Source organism: Tursiops truncatus, chromosome 4 (assembly GCF_011762595.2).
Source record: "Tursiops truncatus isolate mTurTru1 chromosome 4, mTurTru1.mat.Y, whole genome shotgun sequence".
Classification (NCBI taxonomy): Eukaryota; Metazoa; Chordata; class Mammalia; order Artiodactyla; family Delphinidae; genus Tursiops; species Tursiops truncatus.
In genome coordinates this window covers 84557588-84576030 of record NC_047037.1, presented here as the reverse complement: position 1 = coordinate 84576030, position 18443 = coordinate 84557588, and the positions used below count along the sequence as shown (strand labels likewise).

Genomic DNA, 18443 nt, shown 5'->3' with positions numbered 1-18443 from the left:
CCAAGGTTGTAAGGGTTATGCCTGTTTTATTCTCACTACCCCTCATAGCCTGTAAGCTGTATAGGATAGAGAATGTGTATGACTTGACAATTGTTTCATCCCTACTACCTAGCTAGCACTGTTTCTGCACATAGAATGTCCAATAAATATTTGTTAAATTAATAGTTAAAATTAAATCAATTAAAACTTTTTACTGAATATCTACTATATGTCTGGCATTGTCCTAGACACTTCAGGGGAATCCTAGAGTTGTATCTAATGAAACAGAGACTAAAAAAAAAATAGAAAAAAATCAATGAAACTAAAGCTGGTTCTTTGAAAAGACAAACAAAATTGATAAAACTTTATCCAAACTCACCAAGAAAAAAGGCAGAGGACCCAAATGAATAAAATCAGAAATGAAAAAGGGAAGTTAAAACTGACACCACAGAAATACAAAAGGTCATAGGAGACTACTACTAACAGCTATATAACAACAAAATGGACAACCCAGAAGAAATGGACAAATTCTTAGAAATGTACAATCTCCCAAAACGAAACCAGGAAGAAATAGAAAATTGAATAGACCAATTACCAGTACTGAAATTGAATCAGTGATTTTAAAAACTCCCAACAAACAAAAGTCCAGGACCAGAGAGCTTCACAGATGAATTCTACCAAACATTTAGAGAAGTGTTAACAGCTATCCTTCTAAAACTATTCCCAAAAAATTGCAGAGGAAGGAACACTTCCAAACTCATTCTATGAGTCCAGTATCACCCTGATACCAAAACCAGGCAAAGATATCACACAAAAAAGAACATCACAGGCCAATGTCACTGATGAACATACATGCAAAAGTCCTTAACAAAATATTAGCAAACTGATTCCAGCAATACATTAAATAATCATACAGTATGATCAAGTGCGATTTATTCCAAGGATGCAAGGATAATTCAATATCCACAAATCAATGTGATACACCACATTAACAAATTGAAAAATAAAAAACATATGATTATCTCAATAGATGCAGAAAAACTTTTGACAGAATTCAACATCCATTTACGATAAAAACTCTCCAGAAAGTGAGCATAGAGGGAACATACCTCAACATAATAAAGGCCATATATGACAAACCCATAGCTAACACATTATTGACTGGGGGATCTTTGCAGAAACTAATGCCTGTGGCCATAATATGCCTCTGGCCAAAAATGTGTTAAAGGTGAAAAGCTAAAAGCATTTCCTCTAAGATCAGGAAGAGGACAAGGATGCCCACTCTTGCCACTTTTATTTAACATAGTATTGGAAGTCCTACCCACAGCAATCAGACAAGAAAAAGAAATAAAAGGAATCCAAATTGGAAAAGAAGAAGCAAAACTGTCCTTGTTTGCAGATGACATGATACTATGCATAGAAAATCCTAAAGACACCACCAGAAAACTACTAGAGCTCATCAATGAATTTAGTAAAGTTGCAGGTTACAAAATTAATATACAGAAATCTGTTTCATTTCTATACACTAACAAGGAACTAGCAGAAAGAGAAATTAAGGAAACAATCCCATTTACCATCACATCAAAAAGAATAAAATACCTAGAAATAAATCTACCTAGGGAGGTAAAAGACCTATACTCGGAAAACTATAAGAAACTGATAAAAGAAATTGAAGATCACACAAACAGATGGGAAGATATACTGTGTTCTTGGATTGGAAGAATCAATATTGTTAAAATTACCATACTACCCAAGGCAATCTATAGATTCAATGCAATCCCTATCAAAATACCAATAGCATTCTTCACAGAACTAGAACAAAAAAATTTTTGTGTGAAAACACTAAAGACCTCAAATAGCCAAAATAATCTCAAGTAAGAAAAGTGGAGCTGGAGGAATTATGCTTCTTGACTTCAAGACCATACTACAAAGCTACAATGATCAAAACAGTATGATACTGGCACAAAAACAGACACATCAATCAGTGAAACAGAATAGAGAGCGCAGAAATAAACTCATGCACCTATGGTCAATTAATCTATGACAAAGGAGGCAAAAATATACAATGGAGAAAAGACAGCCCCTTCAATAAGTGGTTCTGGGAAAACAGGACAGCAACATGTAAAAGAATAAACTTAGAACATCCTCTAACACCATACACAAAAATAAACTCAAAATGGATTAAAGACCTAAATTTAAGGCTGGGAAACCATAAAATTCCTGGAGGAAAACATAAGCAGAACATTCTTTGACATAAATCATAGCAATTTTTTTTTGGATCTGTCTCCTAAAGCAAACAAAAGCAAAAATAAACAAATGGGACCTAATTAAACTTAAAAGTTTTCAGACAGCAAAGGGAACCATCAACAAAATGAAAAGACAATCTACTGAATGGAAGAAAATATTGGCAAGTGATACGACGGACAAGGGGTTAATATCCAACATATATAAACAGCTCATACAATTCAACATCAACAAACAAACAAACAATCTGATTAAAAAATGGGCAGAAGACCTGAATAGACATTTTTCCAAAGAAGAAACGCAGGTGGCCAAAAGGAACATGAAAAGATGCTCAACATAGCCAATCATTAGGGAAATGCAAATCAAAACCACAATGAGATAATCACCTCACACCTGTCAGAATGGCTATCATTAAAACACACACACACAAATAAAAAATTTTGGCAAGAATGTGGAGAAAAGGGAACACTCACACACTGTTGTTGGGAATGTAAATTGGTGTAGCTCTGTGGAAAACAGTAGGGAGGCTTCTCAAAAAACTGAAAATAGAACTACCTTATGACCCAGCAATTCCACTCCTGGGTATATATCCAAAAAAACCAAAAACACTAATTCAAAAAGATATGTGCACCCCAATGTTCATAGCAGCATTATTTACAAGATATTGTGAAGATATGGAAGCAACCTAGGTGTCCATCAACAGATGAATGGAAAAATATGTGGTACATATATACAATGGAATATTACTCAGCCATAAAAAAGAATGAAAATTTGCCATTTGCAACAACATGGATGGACCTGGGGGATATTTTGGGTAGTGAAGTAAGTCATCCAGGTTAAGACAAATATTATATGTTAGCAGTTATATGTGGAATCTAAAAAAAAATAAAACTAGTGAATATAACAAAAAGCAAGAGACTCACAGATATAGAGAACAAACTAGTGGTTACCAGTGGGAAGAGGGAAGGAGGGAGGAACAATATAAGGGTAGGGGATTAACAGGTACAAACTATTATGTATAAAATAAGCTGCAATGAACTAACACACCATTGTAAAGCAATTATACTCCAATAAAGACGTTAAAAAAAATAAGCTACAATGATATATTGTACAACACAGCATATTTTATAATAACTACAAATGGAGTATAACCTTTAAAAATTGTAGATCACTATATTATACACGTGTAACTTGTAATATTGTACATCAACTATACTTCAATTAAAGATTGTATAATTTGTAAGACAAAACTAACACATATAAAACAGCAAGAAAAATAAGTACAAAACCTAAGATGCTGATTATAAGTGCAAATGGAGTTTAGAAGAAAGGAGAGTATGTAGTGTGGGCAGAAGATTCTGGAGAGGGTTTGGAAGTGAGCTGAGTTTTGAATGACGACAACTTTGGAAGAAGTCATTGTAGGTAGAAGGAAATAGCAAAGAAAAAAGCACAGATATGAAACTCAGAAGTGGGGTGGTAAGTATGGAGAAACAGAAAGAGTGAGAAAACAGCACTGGAAGAAGTAGAGATAATGGGTGAAGAATAAGTTTGGGGAGTAATAGGTGCTGCTTTCAGACACACTGAGGAAGGGGACTCTATACAGCTGGCAGGAGGGAACTTCCATCCAGGAAAGGACCTTTTCCTTCCATATTCAGAGCACCTCCTGCACACAACTGGCCCCAGCCTGGTCCTGATTTTCTTACAAATAAAAATATTTGCCATTCCAGCTCCAGAACAATTCTGAAGCTAGTCATTACCGTGAACACTCTCACTAAAGGGGCAAATCACACATTAGAGAAAGAGCAGGGGGTGAAAAGCAGAGGGTGCCCCATTTTCACCGGAAGGTTTTTAGTTATGCTCCATCCATCATCTGAAGGCTGCTTTATCACTTCTCCTTTACCATGACTTCAGTTAGATACCAATTAACATGAATTTGCCCTTAATTCTTAGCTTTCCAAAAAGAAAAAAGTTGAAAAGCTCCAAAGTTCTGAGCAGAACACAATGATTTTCAAAAGACCAGGGATGGGGAGAAAGCCAAGCCATCAGTGAGTTGTGGGCTGGTCAGGGTTTGGGGAAGATTAAGGTAGAGAAATTAAAAATAATTTTAATTATTTTTAATTAAATTATAATTCAATTTTAATTATCCTGCTCTTCTCTCCTTCAGCTTTAAATAAGCAGTCTCATTTCTTACCCTGTTGATCAAATACTGTTGCATGTACAAGTGTTTAATCTCATCCCTCTTCATAATCTCCAGCTCCACTTCAGTTGGATCTGTTCTTTCAAATTCCATGAACTTTGGAATATCTAGATTGAATACTGTTGCTTTTGATGATCTAGACAATGAATCACTTGTCGTCAAATCCCCATCCTTTCCAGAAGAGAGTCTGAGGAAGCTTCCAGCTGAGCCTGCAGACGCTGCCTTTTCCACTCGAGGGGCCATTTCAGCCTGATTTTTCATCTGCTGCCGCTTAAAAGCTAGGAGGGTTTCCTCATCATACTGAAATCTCTTTTCTGGAACTTCTTCTGGGTATATCTGAGGGATTTGGGGAATGGGGATGTGCTTGGATACGTGAAGAGTCGACTGAATGTTCTTCAGTTCTTGCACCAGGCACTGTATTTCCTCGATGACAGCCACTTTAAGGTCTCGAAGAGAGACAATGCACTTGTTCATGTGCATTTTCTTTGCATAGGCCTGATAAAAAGAACAGGAAGAAAGCAAAATGACAACCTGCTCACAAAGGGCAGCTTGAAATACAATTTGCTTTTGTCCCTTGACTGGAATGCCTAGCAAAAATTCAAGATAAAAATGTATCTGATCATTCCTGTTCGCTACTAAGTTATTTTCTCTAGTTTTTAGGCTTTTCCCCATTTCACCTCTCCATAAGGGGAAGACGGTCTGGATGTGACCTCTGGTGTCCCCCAGCTGGCTTCTAGGGCTGAGTTCCCCCATCCTTCTTCCACCACTCAATGGAAGTCCTTCCTGAGCCCTGTACTCAGCCAGATCCCAGGGAAGGGAAGGCCATTCTTTGGTCAGGAGCACACAGTAACCGTCCTTCCCTGACGAAAACTCAAATCCTATTGGCTTAGACTCACTTAGGGTTGCCCACCTCGGGCCACTTTAGCCTGTTGTCGTTCTGTATTTTGGCCACATTCTTTCTGTTACTCCTTGTGCAGGCAAGGTCACGATCCTGAATTCCAGTACCACGTCACACTGAGAGGTTCCTGGACTTTTCCTTGGTTCCTTCTCCACTCATCCGAGCCCAGCTATGCCCCTGCCTCCAGTCACAGGTGCCAAACAGGCCCACTGCTCCCTCACTGCCAGCTCTCTCCCCAGGCTGTGTTTCCTAAATGCCCTGACCAGAGCCTCCAGTCACATGCAACCCTGCTCCTGGTGTGCAGTTAGGCAACTAGATGGCCCAAAGGCTGTTAAGAGTAACTTTGCATAAATATACAGGTTAAGAAAAATAAAAGATCGAAAGGCTTTTCTTCAAGTCGTCTTACAAAACTTACCTGTATATTTACTATCTACTGTAACAAAATAGAGGAGATGTTTTACATACTTAAGAACAAATCTTTAAAGCATTAGGGTTTAAACTCAAAATCCAGCCCTTGGGTGAGTGAGGGACCACTTCTGAAGTACCTGGAGGACCGAGAATTAAGTGGAGAACAAACCCAAACCAGCCTGGTGGCTGTAAGGCCTACCTCTTTTAGGAGCCCAATTTACATACCAAGCCTCTCTTTCTAATTTTCCAAATACCACACACCTAAACACTAGCCATGGATGGGGGAGGTGGGGGAGGAGGCGGTGGGGGGGGGGGGGGAATGTATAATACACAACTTCTAAAATGCTTGATACTTTTCAGTGACTTTGAACTTAACCATGATAAGAATGACTGTTTATTGACTTTGACCATTACTTTAACCCTATGAAGAAGACTAGACATGTCTTGTCTTACCGTTGTTCATTGGTAGTAATACCTTTTTTTTTTTAAACAGACAATACAACTGAGGCTTAGGGAGAGTTACATGACTAGCCAAGTTCATATAACTATTAAGTGGCAGAGATTGGAACGGAACTCTGATCTTCTGACCGGTAGAATTGTGTGCTCTGCATTATTTAATGCTGTCATTTTAATAAAATAGATTTCAGTGCAATGCAGTTCCATTCAAGACATCACACCTGTCCATCACCTCTACCTGGACTATGAAACTTCAGGTGGGATGACTGGCAAATTGTGATCAAAAGAACATTTGTCTGTGACAACGGATGAAACATGATAGTTGAAACAAGAATTGCCTTAGACAAACAGATAGAAAAACAATCCAAACGGTCACTAATAAAATGTTCAAAATGTCCATTTGATCAGAAAGTTATAGGTATGAGCTATGAAAACTGACATGTGGCTATGAATCGCCATACCAGGATCTCTGGAGTGCTGGCATGTACAGCATCTTTAGTGAAACAGAAAAAGACACTCCTTCCTCAAGACACTTTACACTTCCATTTGTCAGAAAATTATAAAATATTCAAACATGCTCTATCTGTGGTATGATTGGCACTCTTTTCAATGTGATGCCTTGAAATGGGCAACCTGCACAGCCATACTAGGTGGCCATATACAAAATTCTCCTCAAAATGGTAACTCAGATGCCTTCTGAGCCTCTAAGTGTGAAAAGTCACTTGTCAATTCAAAGCAAGGAATTACTATGACAGGGAGAGGAAACTTTAGGATGAAAACAGGTATGAGAAATCAGGATGATTAGAAGCAGTTTGGGGAAATGCAGAGAGAATCAAAAAGGAATATATTAACTGCTCAGTATTGTGTCACCTACAAAAGTTTGGAAGTCCTTCAAACAAAGGCTAAATACAGTGGTCTATTTTCCTAAGTCTTGGTGGTCCACAGCAGCCAAAAACAATAGCCAACAAGGATGTGTTTGAATTTCAGAGATTCAAAGTTCATAAAATATAATGCCTTCACTCATGAAACTGGTATTGAACCAAGTAATTAATTTGAAGGCTGGTTCTGCCATGTTAACTAAATAGTCATGAATAAATCTCTTATCTTTGGGACTCAATTTCCTCATTTGTAAAAAGGGGCATTATTCTAGATAATCATGAAGCCCTTTTCCAATTCTAAATTTCTATGACTATACATCTTTATGGACCAGCTAACAAAATGGGTGGTTTCAGCAGAATTCAATTAAAAAATCCAGGGTGTGTGCCTCATTGTCATGAAAGCTACGGGTAAGTACCATAGAGTCGAGGTGTCCCAGTTCCTCTTCCTTCTTGGCAGCATTTACTCTCATGTGTTCAGGTATCTTATAGTCTGGGGCTGTCTTCAAATTGAAGTCTCCCATATACAACTGGGCCTCTTTGATGGCTTGAACATCTTTGGGATCTTCATAGTCATCACCAGGTTTACTGTTGTACCTATCAGAAAAACAGAAAACTCAGCCATAAACGTGACAATAAACTCTAATTCGTCTACTTTAGGCATATAATCAAATTTAATCATGAAGCAAAAGCATAATTCTGAGTCTGTGGTGCTGCCTTTTCCTATAGAGCCCAAGATTTTTTTTTATGTTAATGGCTATTTTTAAAGCACCTCAAGCAAAATAATAAGTAATAAATAAAAACTAATCAACTAGATGGTGCTGAAATAATCTGAATCATTCTTAGGCTTTGGTTAACTTCAAAGTAATTTAGATCAACACTGTTATTTATTCCCTCAACAGAAATTACGCTTTGGATACAGGTTTGTTGTTTTTTGTTTAATCACTAAAATGTTAAAGTTTTTAAAAAACATAAATGACAGTCATAAAGTTTGTCATAACATTTTCAAAAAAAGGCATGTGATTCAAAATGATAGCACGAGTATATATGTATTTACCTCTCTCTCTTTTCCCACATTCCATGGAAATGGCACTGTGGGGTGTCAAAGGAAGTAAATCACTAGGAAAGCTGAGAATGGGATAGAAAACCATGAGCAAACTAGTGATAGAGATACATTTCTAGAAGACAGAAAGAAGATGAAGTTGTATTAATGGATAAACCAGACCAATGAAAACTCTAGTCCCAGATACCCGCAGGAAAATGCTATAAAAAGAATTGGATTGGGTCTTCTTGATAGAGTTCCTAGGAGGCTCCAAGCAAAGATGGAGCAGGTATGGAGCAGGGAATGGAATGCTAGACATTATTTGGTAAAATTAATTAGAGGATTGAAAAGGAATGCCTGAACCAGTTGCGCCCTCCCAGCTTTCCCACCTACACACATGCAAGGCAGTAGCAACCTTATACATAAACTAAAACTGAAGTACTAATCTCTACAGAAACTGACCTCTCTGCTTGGGAAATACTAAGGTAGCTATGTTATGGGTTGGCCCCCCCCCCCGGAGGGGATCTTCATTGGGAGACCCTAACCTACCTAATTCTTTAAAGTGAAGCCTGTCTGTCAATATGAGCATATAGCTTCAGTCAGCCCTTTAGGGGAAAGCAAACATGCGTATAGCAAAGGAAACACACGCCATCTAATGTATTAACTGACAATTGTTCATTTGTGTATAACAGCACTAAAAGGAAAGATTAATATTTTTAATGAAAGGAAAGGAAAGGAAAAGAAGGAAAGGAAGAAACAAAATACTTCTGCTCTTGCCATGTGAGAGAAACACAGCCCATAATTATCCTCATGCTACAAATAACTAGAATTGAACAAAAATATATAAAACAACTATGTTCAGACATTGAATGATAAGCAGCACAGGACTGTAATTCCTGAGAAAAGTGAAACAAAATAAGTAATCCTTACTGTCTCCTAGTTTCTGCATGGAGGAAATTACCATACTATGGAGTAGGGTTGGAATCCCAGAAATCAGATTCCACAGAGGCCAGAATGGCTAGAATTTTGTGGTAAAGACTATCAGAGCTACACAAAGAAATCTATAGAGGGCTCTCTTGAGTTTTTGGCTGAGTATTAATTTGTACACTTGTAATGTGAAACACCATGAAGGTGAACAAATTCAGTAGACATTCAGAAGACATTCAGTAGAAACCCCAAAAGAGTCATGCCTTCAAAGTAGGAGAAACAGAAGATTTAGACAATATTATCAATCACCTTGTCCTCATTGACACGTATGGAACAGTACACCCAAGAATACACACTCTTTTTCAAGCACACATTGAACTTTAACTAAGAGACTATATGCAGGCCTATACAATTTCCAATAAATTTAAAAGAATTTAAATCACACAGACTATTTTCTATGACCACAAAAAATTAAATTAGAAATCAAACAGAAAGATATTTTTTAAACCTCAAAATATTTGGAAACTAAACAGCATATTTTAAAATAAATCACAAGTCAAGGAAGAAATCACAAGGGATACTAGAAAATATTTTGGACTGAAGAATAATGAAAATATATCAAAACTAGTGGAATGCAGCACAGGGCTTAGAGGAAAAATTTTACTTTAAATACTTACATTAGAAGAAAAGTATAAAATCAAAGTTTACACCTTAAACTTAAACCTCAACAGGAAAGAAAAGAGTTAATTAAACCCAATTAAACTAGAATGAAGGAAATGATATAGAACAGAAATCAATGACATAGAAATCAGAATCAGACAAACAATATATTTTTTTTAATCTATAACCAAAAGCTAGTTGCTTAAAAAAATTAATAAAATTGATAAACCTCTTGCTGGAATGATCAAGAAAGAGAGAAGATACAAATTAACTATGTCAAAAATAGAAGAGGACAACACAACAGATACTACAGAAATTAAAATAATAATAAGGGAATAGTATTGTATGAACTATATTATGCCAATAAATCTGATGAAATGCACAAATTCCTTGAAAGACACAAATTACCAAAACTGACCCAAGAAGAAATGGAAGATCTGAATAGCACTGTAATAATTTAAAGTTTGAGTTTATAATTTATAACCTTCCTTCAAAGAATACTCCAGGTCCAGATGGCTTTACTGATAAATATTATCAAATATTTAAGGAAGAAATAATACCAAGCCTAAACAAAGTCTTTTAGAAAATAGAAAAGAAAAACTTCAACTCTTTTTATGAAACCACTGTTATCCTGATAACAACCCAGAGAAGACATTGCATAAAAATAAAACTAGAGAACAATATTCTTCATTAATAAGATATAAAAGTCCTTAACAAATTACTAGCAAATCAAATACAGCAAAATATTTTTTGAAAATATCAAAAGTCTATTTTATTTTTCTGTTTCATTGAGATATAATTGACATACAATATTGTATTAGTTTAAGGTATACAACATAATGATTTGATATGTGTATATACTGCAAAACATTTACCACAATGAACTTAGTTAACATCTATCACCACACACTGTTACAATTTTTTCCTTATGCTGAGAATTATTAAGATTGACTCTCTCAGCTCAAATACACAAAACAGTATTGTTAATAGTCACCATGCAGTAAGTTACATTCCCAGAACTTATTTCTTATAACTGCAAGTTTGTATTTTTGACCACTTTTACCCATTTCTCCCATCCCCACCTAACACCTCTTGCCTCTAGCAACCACCAATCTGTTCTGTTTCAATCAGGTCAGATTTTTTTAGATTCCACATACAAGTGAGATCATATAGTATTTATCTTTCTCTGTCAAACTTGTTTCACTTAGTATAATGCCCTCAAGGTCCATTTGTGTTGTCACAAATGGACTGCTTTCTTTTTTTATAGCTGAATAATATTCTGTTGTACAGTATATATGTGCCACAACTTTTTTAAATCCATTCATCCATCAGTGGAGACTTAGGTTGTTTTCCTGTCTTGGCTATTACAAATACAATGAATAGGGGGGTACAGATATCTCTGAGATAATGATTTTATCTCCCTTGTATATATAACCAGGAGTGGAATTGCTGAATTATACGGTAGTTCTATTTTTAATTTTTTGAGGAATCCCCACACTGTTTTCCATAGTGGCTACACCAACTTATGTTCCCACCAACAGTGCACAAGGATTCTCTTTTCTCCACATCCTCACCAACACTTGTTATCTCTTGTCCTTTGGATGACAGACATTCTAACAGGTGTGAAATGGTATTTCATTGTGGGTTTGATTCGCATTTCCCTGATGATTAGTGATGCTGAACACTTTCACATACCTGTTGGCCATCTGTATGCCTTCTTTGGAAAAATGTCTATTCAGTTCCTCTGTCCATTTTTTTTAGTTTATTTGCTATTGAGTGGTATGAGTTCTTTATACATTTTGGATATTAACTCCTTATCAGATATATGATTGCAAATATTTTCTCCCATTCCATGAGTTGCCTTTTCATTTTGTTGATGGTTTCCTTTGATGTACAGAAGCTTTTTAGTTTAATGTAGTACAGTTATTTACTTTTTGTTTTTATTGCCTTTGTTTTTGATGTTAAATCCAAAAAAAATCATTGCAAGGCTGATGTCATGGAGCTTACCACCTATTTTTTTCTAGAGTTTTATGGTTTCAGGTCTCACATTCAAGTCTTTAATCCATTTTAAGTTTTTTTGTATGGTGTGAGATAGTGGTCCAGTTTTGCCAACCCCATTTATTGAAGAGACTCTCTTTCCTCATTGCATATTCTTGGCTACTTTGTCATAAACTGACCATATATGCATGGGTTTATTTCTGAGCTATCTATTCTATTAGCCTATATATCTCTTCTTATGCCAACACCATACTATTTTGATTGCTACAGCTTTGTAATATAGTTTTGAAATCAGGGAGTGTGATACTTCCAGCTTTGATCTTCTTTCTCAAGATTGCTTTGGTTTTTTGGAGTCTTTGGTTGTTCTGTACAATATTTAGCATTTTTTTCCATTTCTGTGGAAAATGCTATTGGCATTTTGATAGGGGTTGCACTGAATCTGTAGATTGCTTTAGATACTATGGATATTTTAACAATACTGTATCTTCTAGTCCATAAGCACAGAATGTCTTTCTATTTATTTGTGTCTTCTTTAATTTCTGTCTCACTGTTCTTATACTCTTTGGTGTACAGATATTTTACCCTCCTTGGTTAAATTTATTCCTTAGTATTTTATTCTTTTTGATGCAGTTGTAAATTTGATTTCTTTCTTAATTTCTCTTTCTGATAGTTCATAATTGGTGTATAGGAATGCAACTGATTTTTGTGTATTGATTTTGTATCCTGCAACTTTATTGAATTTGTTTATTAGTTCTAATGGTATTTTGGTGGAATCTTTAAGATTTTCTTTATATAATATGACATCTGCAAACAGAGATGGCTTTACTTCTTCCTTTGGATGCCTTTTATTTCTTTTCTTGCCTAACTACTCTGGCTAGAACTTTCATTCTTATGTTGAATAGAAATAACAATAGTGAGTATCCTTGTCTTGTTCCTGACCTTAGAGGGAAAGCTTTCAGCTCTTCACCACTGAGTATAATGTTAGCTGTGGGCTTGTAATATATGGCCTTTATTATCTTGAGTTATGTTCCTGCTATATCCAGTGCGCTGTGAGTTTTTATTATGAATGGATGTTGAACTTGGTCAATGCTTTTTCTGCAGCTATTGAAATATGATTTTTATCTTTTGTTAATGTGATATGTCACACTGATTTGTGGATGTTCAATCATCCTTGCATCCTTAGAATAAATCCCACTTGATCATGGTATATTATCCCTTTAATATGTTGTTGAATACAGTTTACTAAATTTGTTGAGGATTTTTGCATCTATGTTCATCAGGGATACTGATGCAAAGAAGGGTATGTGTGTGTGACAGAGAGAAAGGGAGACGGAAGCAGAGCGAGCAAGACAGAGTGAGCCAGACAGTAAAAAGAGCTAGTAAGCTTTTGAAACCTCCACAGATTAAATTTCCACTGATGCCTGAGCTTAGTGGAGCAGCTCACAGATGACTGAGTAACTACTGTCTAAAGTAAAGCTCATAGAAGAAGCAGAATTCAGTAGCTTCTCCTAAGGCAACACCAGGTTTAGGATTCTGGTCCAAGGTGGTGACATATGAGGTTCCTGAACTCACCATCTCCTACAGACACACCAAATCTACAGCTATTCATGGTATAATTACCTCTGAAAGAAGTTCAGAAACTAGCTGAATGATTCCCACACGTTGGTGAATGAAAAAATACACATATTGCAATGGATCTTGGCACACTCTCAGCCATTGGGGGCCATTAAGAACAAAGATGAATTGGATAATCACAAAGGTCTAAGAGACAATGAAGATCTCAGGCCAGCCTGAAAGATAAGGCTCATCTCCCATGAGACCAGATGACTGTACTACTGTAAACTACTGTAAAGAATCTGAAAAAAAGTTACTACACCAAGTAGGCTTAGCAACATCATCAGATTAAAGATAAATATGAGAAAAATCAATTGAGAGGAGTTCCACTTCCAGGAAATGGAATAGACCCACATTTTTCTATTTTTTCCAGCAAGCAGAAAATAAAAACCCTGGACATTATATATAAAACAAATATAAGAAGATTCTGAAAGGTGAAAAGGAGGTAGGCCACATAAAACCTTGGGACCCAAGGAAGTATATGATGGCAAGTTCTCTGGGTTTTGTTTTTGCCTTGTATATCTCAGACTTGGAGCTAAAGAAAACAGTAACTCATGTCATATGATCTGTCAATCCCACTCCTGGACATATATTTGGACAAAATATAATTCAAAAAGGTACATGCACCTCTCTGTTCATAGCAGCACTATTCACAATAGCCAAGACATGGAAACAACCTAAATGTCCATTGACAGATTAATAGATAAAAGACGATGTGGTACACATACGCAATGGAATACTACTCAGCCATAAAAAGAATGAAATAATGCCATTTGCAGCAACATGGGTGGACTTAGAGATTATCATACTAAGTGAAGTTAAGTCAGAAAGAGAAAGACAAATACCATAAGGTATCCCTTAGAAGTGGAATCTAGAATATGACACAAATGAATCTATCTATGAAACAGAAACATACTCACAGACAAAGAGAACAGACTTGTGGTTGTCAAAAGGGAGGGGGCATTGGGGAGGGATGAATAGGGAGTTTGGGGTTAGCAGATGCAAACTATTATATATAGAATGGATAAACGACAAGGTCCTACTTGATAGCACAGGGAACTATATTCAATATCTGATGGTGATAAACCATAATGTCTCACAATATAAAAAAGAATGTATATATATGTATAACTGAATCACTTTGCTATACAGCAGAAATCAACACAACATTGTAAGTCAACTATGCTTCAATTAAAAAAAGAAAAAAAACAGTAACTCAGAAACACCAGTGTGTTTAGACAACAAAAGCCCAACAAAATCCTGCTCTCTCTAGCTAAAGCATCAAGAAAAGAACAGAATGGCGAGAGAAAAAACTTGTAAACACTAAACTCTCTACTCCAGCCAATACCACAGAAAAAAAAATGTGGTGCTACTTCCACCCATGCCAGCAAAGGCCAAGTGGGGAGTCTAAACGTCCTCCATCACCAGGCTTTAACAAGGCAACACAACCCCAACAGAGTGGTGTTAGAGAAAGTGAGTCCTGGGAACCGGGACTTTCATCACCAGTGTGTGGAACAAACCTCCCTACCACAGTGTCAGTGGAGACCCCAAAGAGAATCTGGACTTCCACTCCTGCCTAGCAGTAACAAGGTGATCTACCCCTCCCCCTCCCTGCTGCAGTTGTGTGTGAGGAGCCCTAGTGGAGAGTAATGATTTTCACCATGCTCCACAGTAACAGTGGAAGTCAACTGGAGAGCAAAGTGGTATTAGTGGGAGCCTAGTGGAATCTGGAGCACCAACTTTTGACCAGCGAGTAGCCTCTTCCTTCCTAAGGTGTCAACTGGAGAAGAATGGGTAACCTGGACTTCTATACTCATAATAAGATGGCACTCCTTATCCTGCTGAAATCAGAGAAAGCCAGCTAAAACAGAATGTATAAATAACATCCAGAGTCTCATAATACCCCAAATGTCCAGATTTCAATAAAAAATAATCTGACATACCAAGAATCAGGATGACCTCAACTTGAATGAGAAATGACAATTACCAGATACCAAACCCAAGATGACAGAGATGTTAGAATAATCTGACAAGTTTTCAAAGCAGCCATCATAAAGTTCTTCAAAAAATCATTAGGAATATGCTTGAAACAAGTGAAAAAATAGAAAGTCTCATAAATAAATCTAGGATAACAAAGAACCAAACAGAATCTTTAAAAGAACTGAAAAACATAATAACCAAAAAAAACCCAAAAACTTAATAGATGGGCTCAAAATCAAAATGGAGGAGACAGAGGAAAGAATCAATTAACTTGAAGATACAATAGAAATTACCCAATCTGAATAGCAGAAAGAAAAGATACTAGAAACAAACAAACAACAACAGAAAGCAGAGTCTCAGGGATCTAATATTGGTCTCATTGGAGTCCCAGAAGGAAAGGAAAAAAAAGGACAGGTCTTCAAAATAACTATAAGAAATAATGGCTGAAAACCCTCCCAAATTTGGCGAGAGACACAGTATACAGATTCAAGAAGTTTAATAAATACCAAAAAAAAAAAAATTCAAAGACATACCAAGATACATCAAACTTCTGAAAACTAAAAGAAAATATATTGAGAGCAGCAAGAGAAAAGTAACACCTTATATTTATGGGGAAAACAATTTGAATGTCAGCAGATTGATCATAAGAAACCATGGAGGCCAGCAGGAATTTTTCATGTTCTGAAAAAAAGAATGATAAACACAGAATTCTATGTACAGTAAGAATATCCTTCAGAAATAAAGGGGAAATCAATCCATTCTTAGATCAAATAAAACTAAGAGAATTTGTTACCAGCATACCTACTCTAAAAGAATGGCTAGAGGAAGCTCTCTGAACAGAAATAAAATGATAGAAGGAATCTTGGAACCTCAAGAAGGAAGAAATTATGATGTTAATAGTAAAAATATGGGCAAATACACTTTTCTTCTACTATTGTCTAATTTATGTTTGATGACTGAAGAAAAAACTGTAACTGTCTGATATGGTTCTAAAATGTACATAGAAGAAATATTTATACAATTATATTACAAACAAGGGAAATGAGGAAGGGTGGGTAAAGGGACATAAAGGCAGGTAAGGTTTCTATACTTCAGTCAAGCTGATAAAATGTCAACACTAGGAGACTGTGATTAGTCATGTATTCATAATGTAATACCTAGAGCAAACACTAAAAAGCTACACAAAATGATGCACTCAAAAACATTACAGATTAATCGTATTGGAACCCTAAAATATTCAAGTAACCACAGGAAAGCAAGAAAAAGAAGAAAAATGAAAAATAGAGAATAGAAAGCAAAATATAAAATAGCAGATATAAGCCCTAAACATCGATAATTACATTTAGTGTAAATGGTCTAAATACACCCAGTGAAGAACTGAGATTGACAGAGTGGATTTAAAAACATAAGCCAACTATATGCTGTCAAAAACACACTAAAGTCAAATGTAGCTATATAAGAAGATTGAAATAAAAGAATGAAAAGTTACACCATCAGTACTGAATGCTTCTCCCCTAAGATCAGGAACAAGTTGTGGACACCAGCTCTCCTTATGCTATTTTGACATGTTACTGGCAGTCTTAGCCAGTGCAGTAGGAAAGGAAAAGAAAAGAAGAGGCAAACAGATTGGATAAGAAGAAATAAAACTGTCTCTATTCACAGATTACATGATTGTCTACACAGAAAATCCCAAGGAACCTACAAAAATATTCTCAAAACTAATATGACAGTTCAGCAAGGTTACAGAATACCAGATAAACCTACAAAATACAATTTTATTTCTATACCATGAACACATAGGTATCAAAATTAAAAACAATACCATTTACAATTGACCCCAAAAGTGAAATATCTGTGTGTAAATCTGACAAGATATATATAGGACTTTTATATTAAAAACAACAAAACACTGACAAAATCAAAGGAGATCTAAGTAAATGTAGAGTCATACCGTGTCCACGGATTAGAAGACAACATAATAAATACATCAATTCTCCCCAAACTGATATACAGGATTAAAATAATTCCTAAAGAATTTCAGCAAGATTTTTTTGGGGTAAATATATGATTTATATGGAAAGGCAAAATAACTAAAATGGCTAAAATAATTTTGAAAAAGAAGAATAAGATGAAAGGAATCAGTTTACCCAATTTCAAGACTTATTACATAGCTACAGTAATCTACAGACACTATGGTATTGGCAAAGACATGGGATAGACATATAGATTAATGGAACAGAAAGCAAACCCAGAAATAGACCCACACAAATATGCCTAAATAATTTTTGACAAAGGTGCAAAAGCAATTCAATGGAGGAAAAAGAGCCTTTTCAACAAGTGGTGTTAGAGCAATTAGTCATCCACAGGCAAAAAAAAAAGATGAAATTACATCTAAATCCCACATTTTATACATCTTACACAAAAATGAACACCAAAATGGATCATAGACTTAAATGTAAAATGTAAAACTATAAAACCTTTAGAAGAAAAATAGGAGAAAATCTTTGGGACCTATGGCTAGGCAGAGTTCTTAGACCTGATACCAGAAACAGGATTCATAGGAAAAAAAATTAATAAATTATCTTCAACCTAATTAAAAACTTTTGCTCTGAAAAAGATCCTGTTAAGGGAATAAAAAGACAAGCCACAGACTAGGAGAAAATATTTGCAAATAAAATATCCAACACAGTACTCATGTCTAGAATATACAAAGAACTCTCAAAAGTTAACAGTACAAGATAAACACTGTTATCTGAACATGAGCAAAAGACATGAAGAAATATTTAACCAAAGATATAAAGGTGGAAAACAAATAAATGAAAAGATGTGCTTGTTAAATAAAAGTACCTTTAGAGACCTATAGATGAAGACCCAAACTATAGGATGTTAGAAGAACGTACAGGAGTAATATCTTCTGAATGTTGGGATAGAAAAGAATTTCTTAATTCTTAAAAATCACTGAATATATTAGCAAAATGAAATTCGTAGACCTGAAACTCAAGGGGTCACTGAAGGTCCACCACACTATCACCACCCTGAAAGATCCACCTAACCTGACTTTAATATCTCTATCGGTTTCTACTTATTTTAGTTCTTTATTTAAATACCAACTTCAATAAATGTAAAGATTTTAAAAGATATTTTGAGACTCATTAAAACAAAAGA

The 18443-nt window shown here is 35.6% G+C and overlaps 1 protein-coding gene across 1 annotated transcript in view; it reads right to left on the bottom strand.

The window, feature by feature from the left end:
• CFAP44 (cilia and flagella associated protein 44) overlaps window positions 1-18443 on the bottom strand; it is a 138030-nt gene that overhangs the window by 28773 nt on the left and 90814 nt on the right. The window contains exons 24-25 of the mRNA XM_019922445.3: window positions 7477-7654; window positions 4415-4915 (exon numbers count right to left, since the gene is read on the bottom strand). Of these exons, the coding sequence (XP_019778004.1) occupies window positions 4415-4915; window positions 7477-7654 (679 nt within the window). The remainder of the gene's footprint in view (window positions 1-4414; window positions 4916-7476; window positions 7655-18443) is intronic.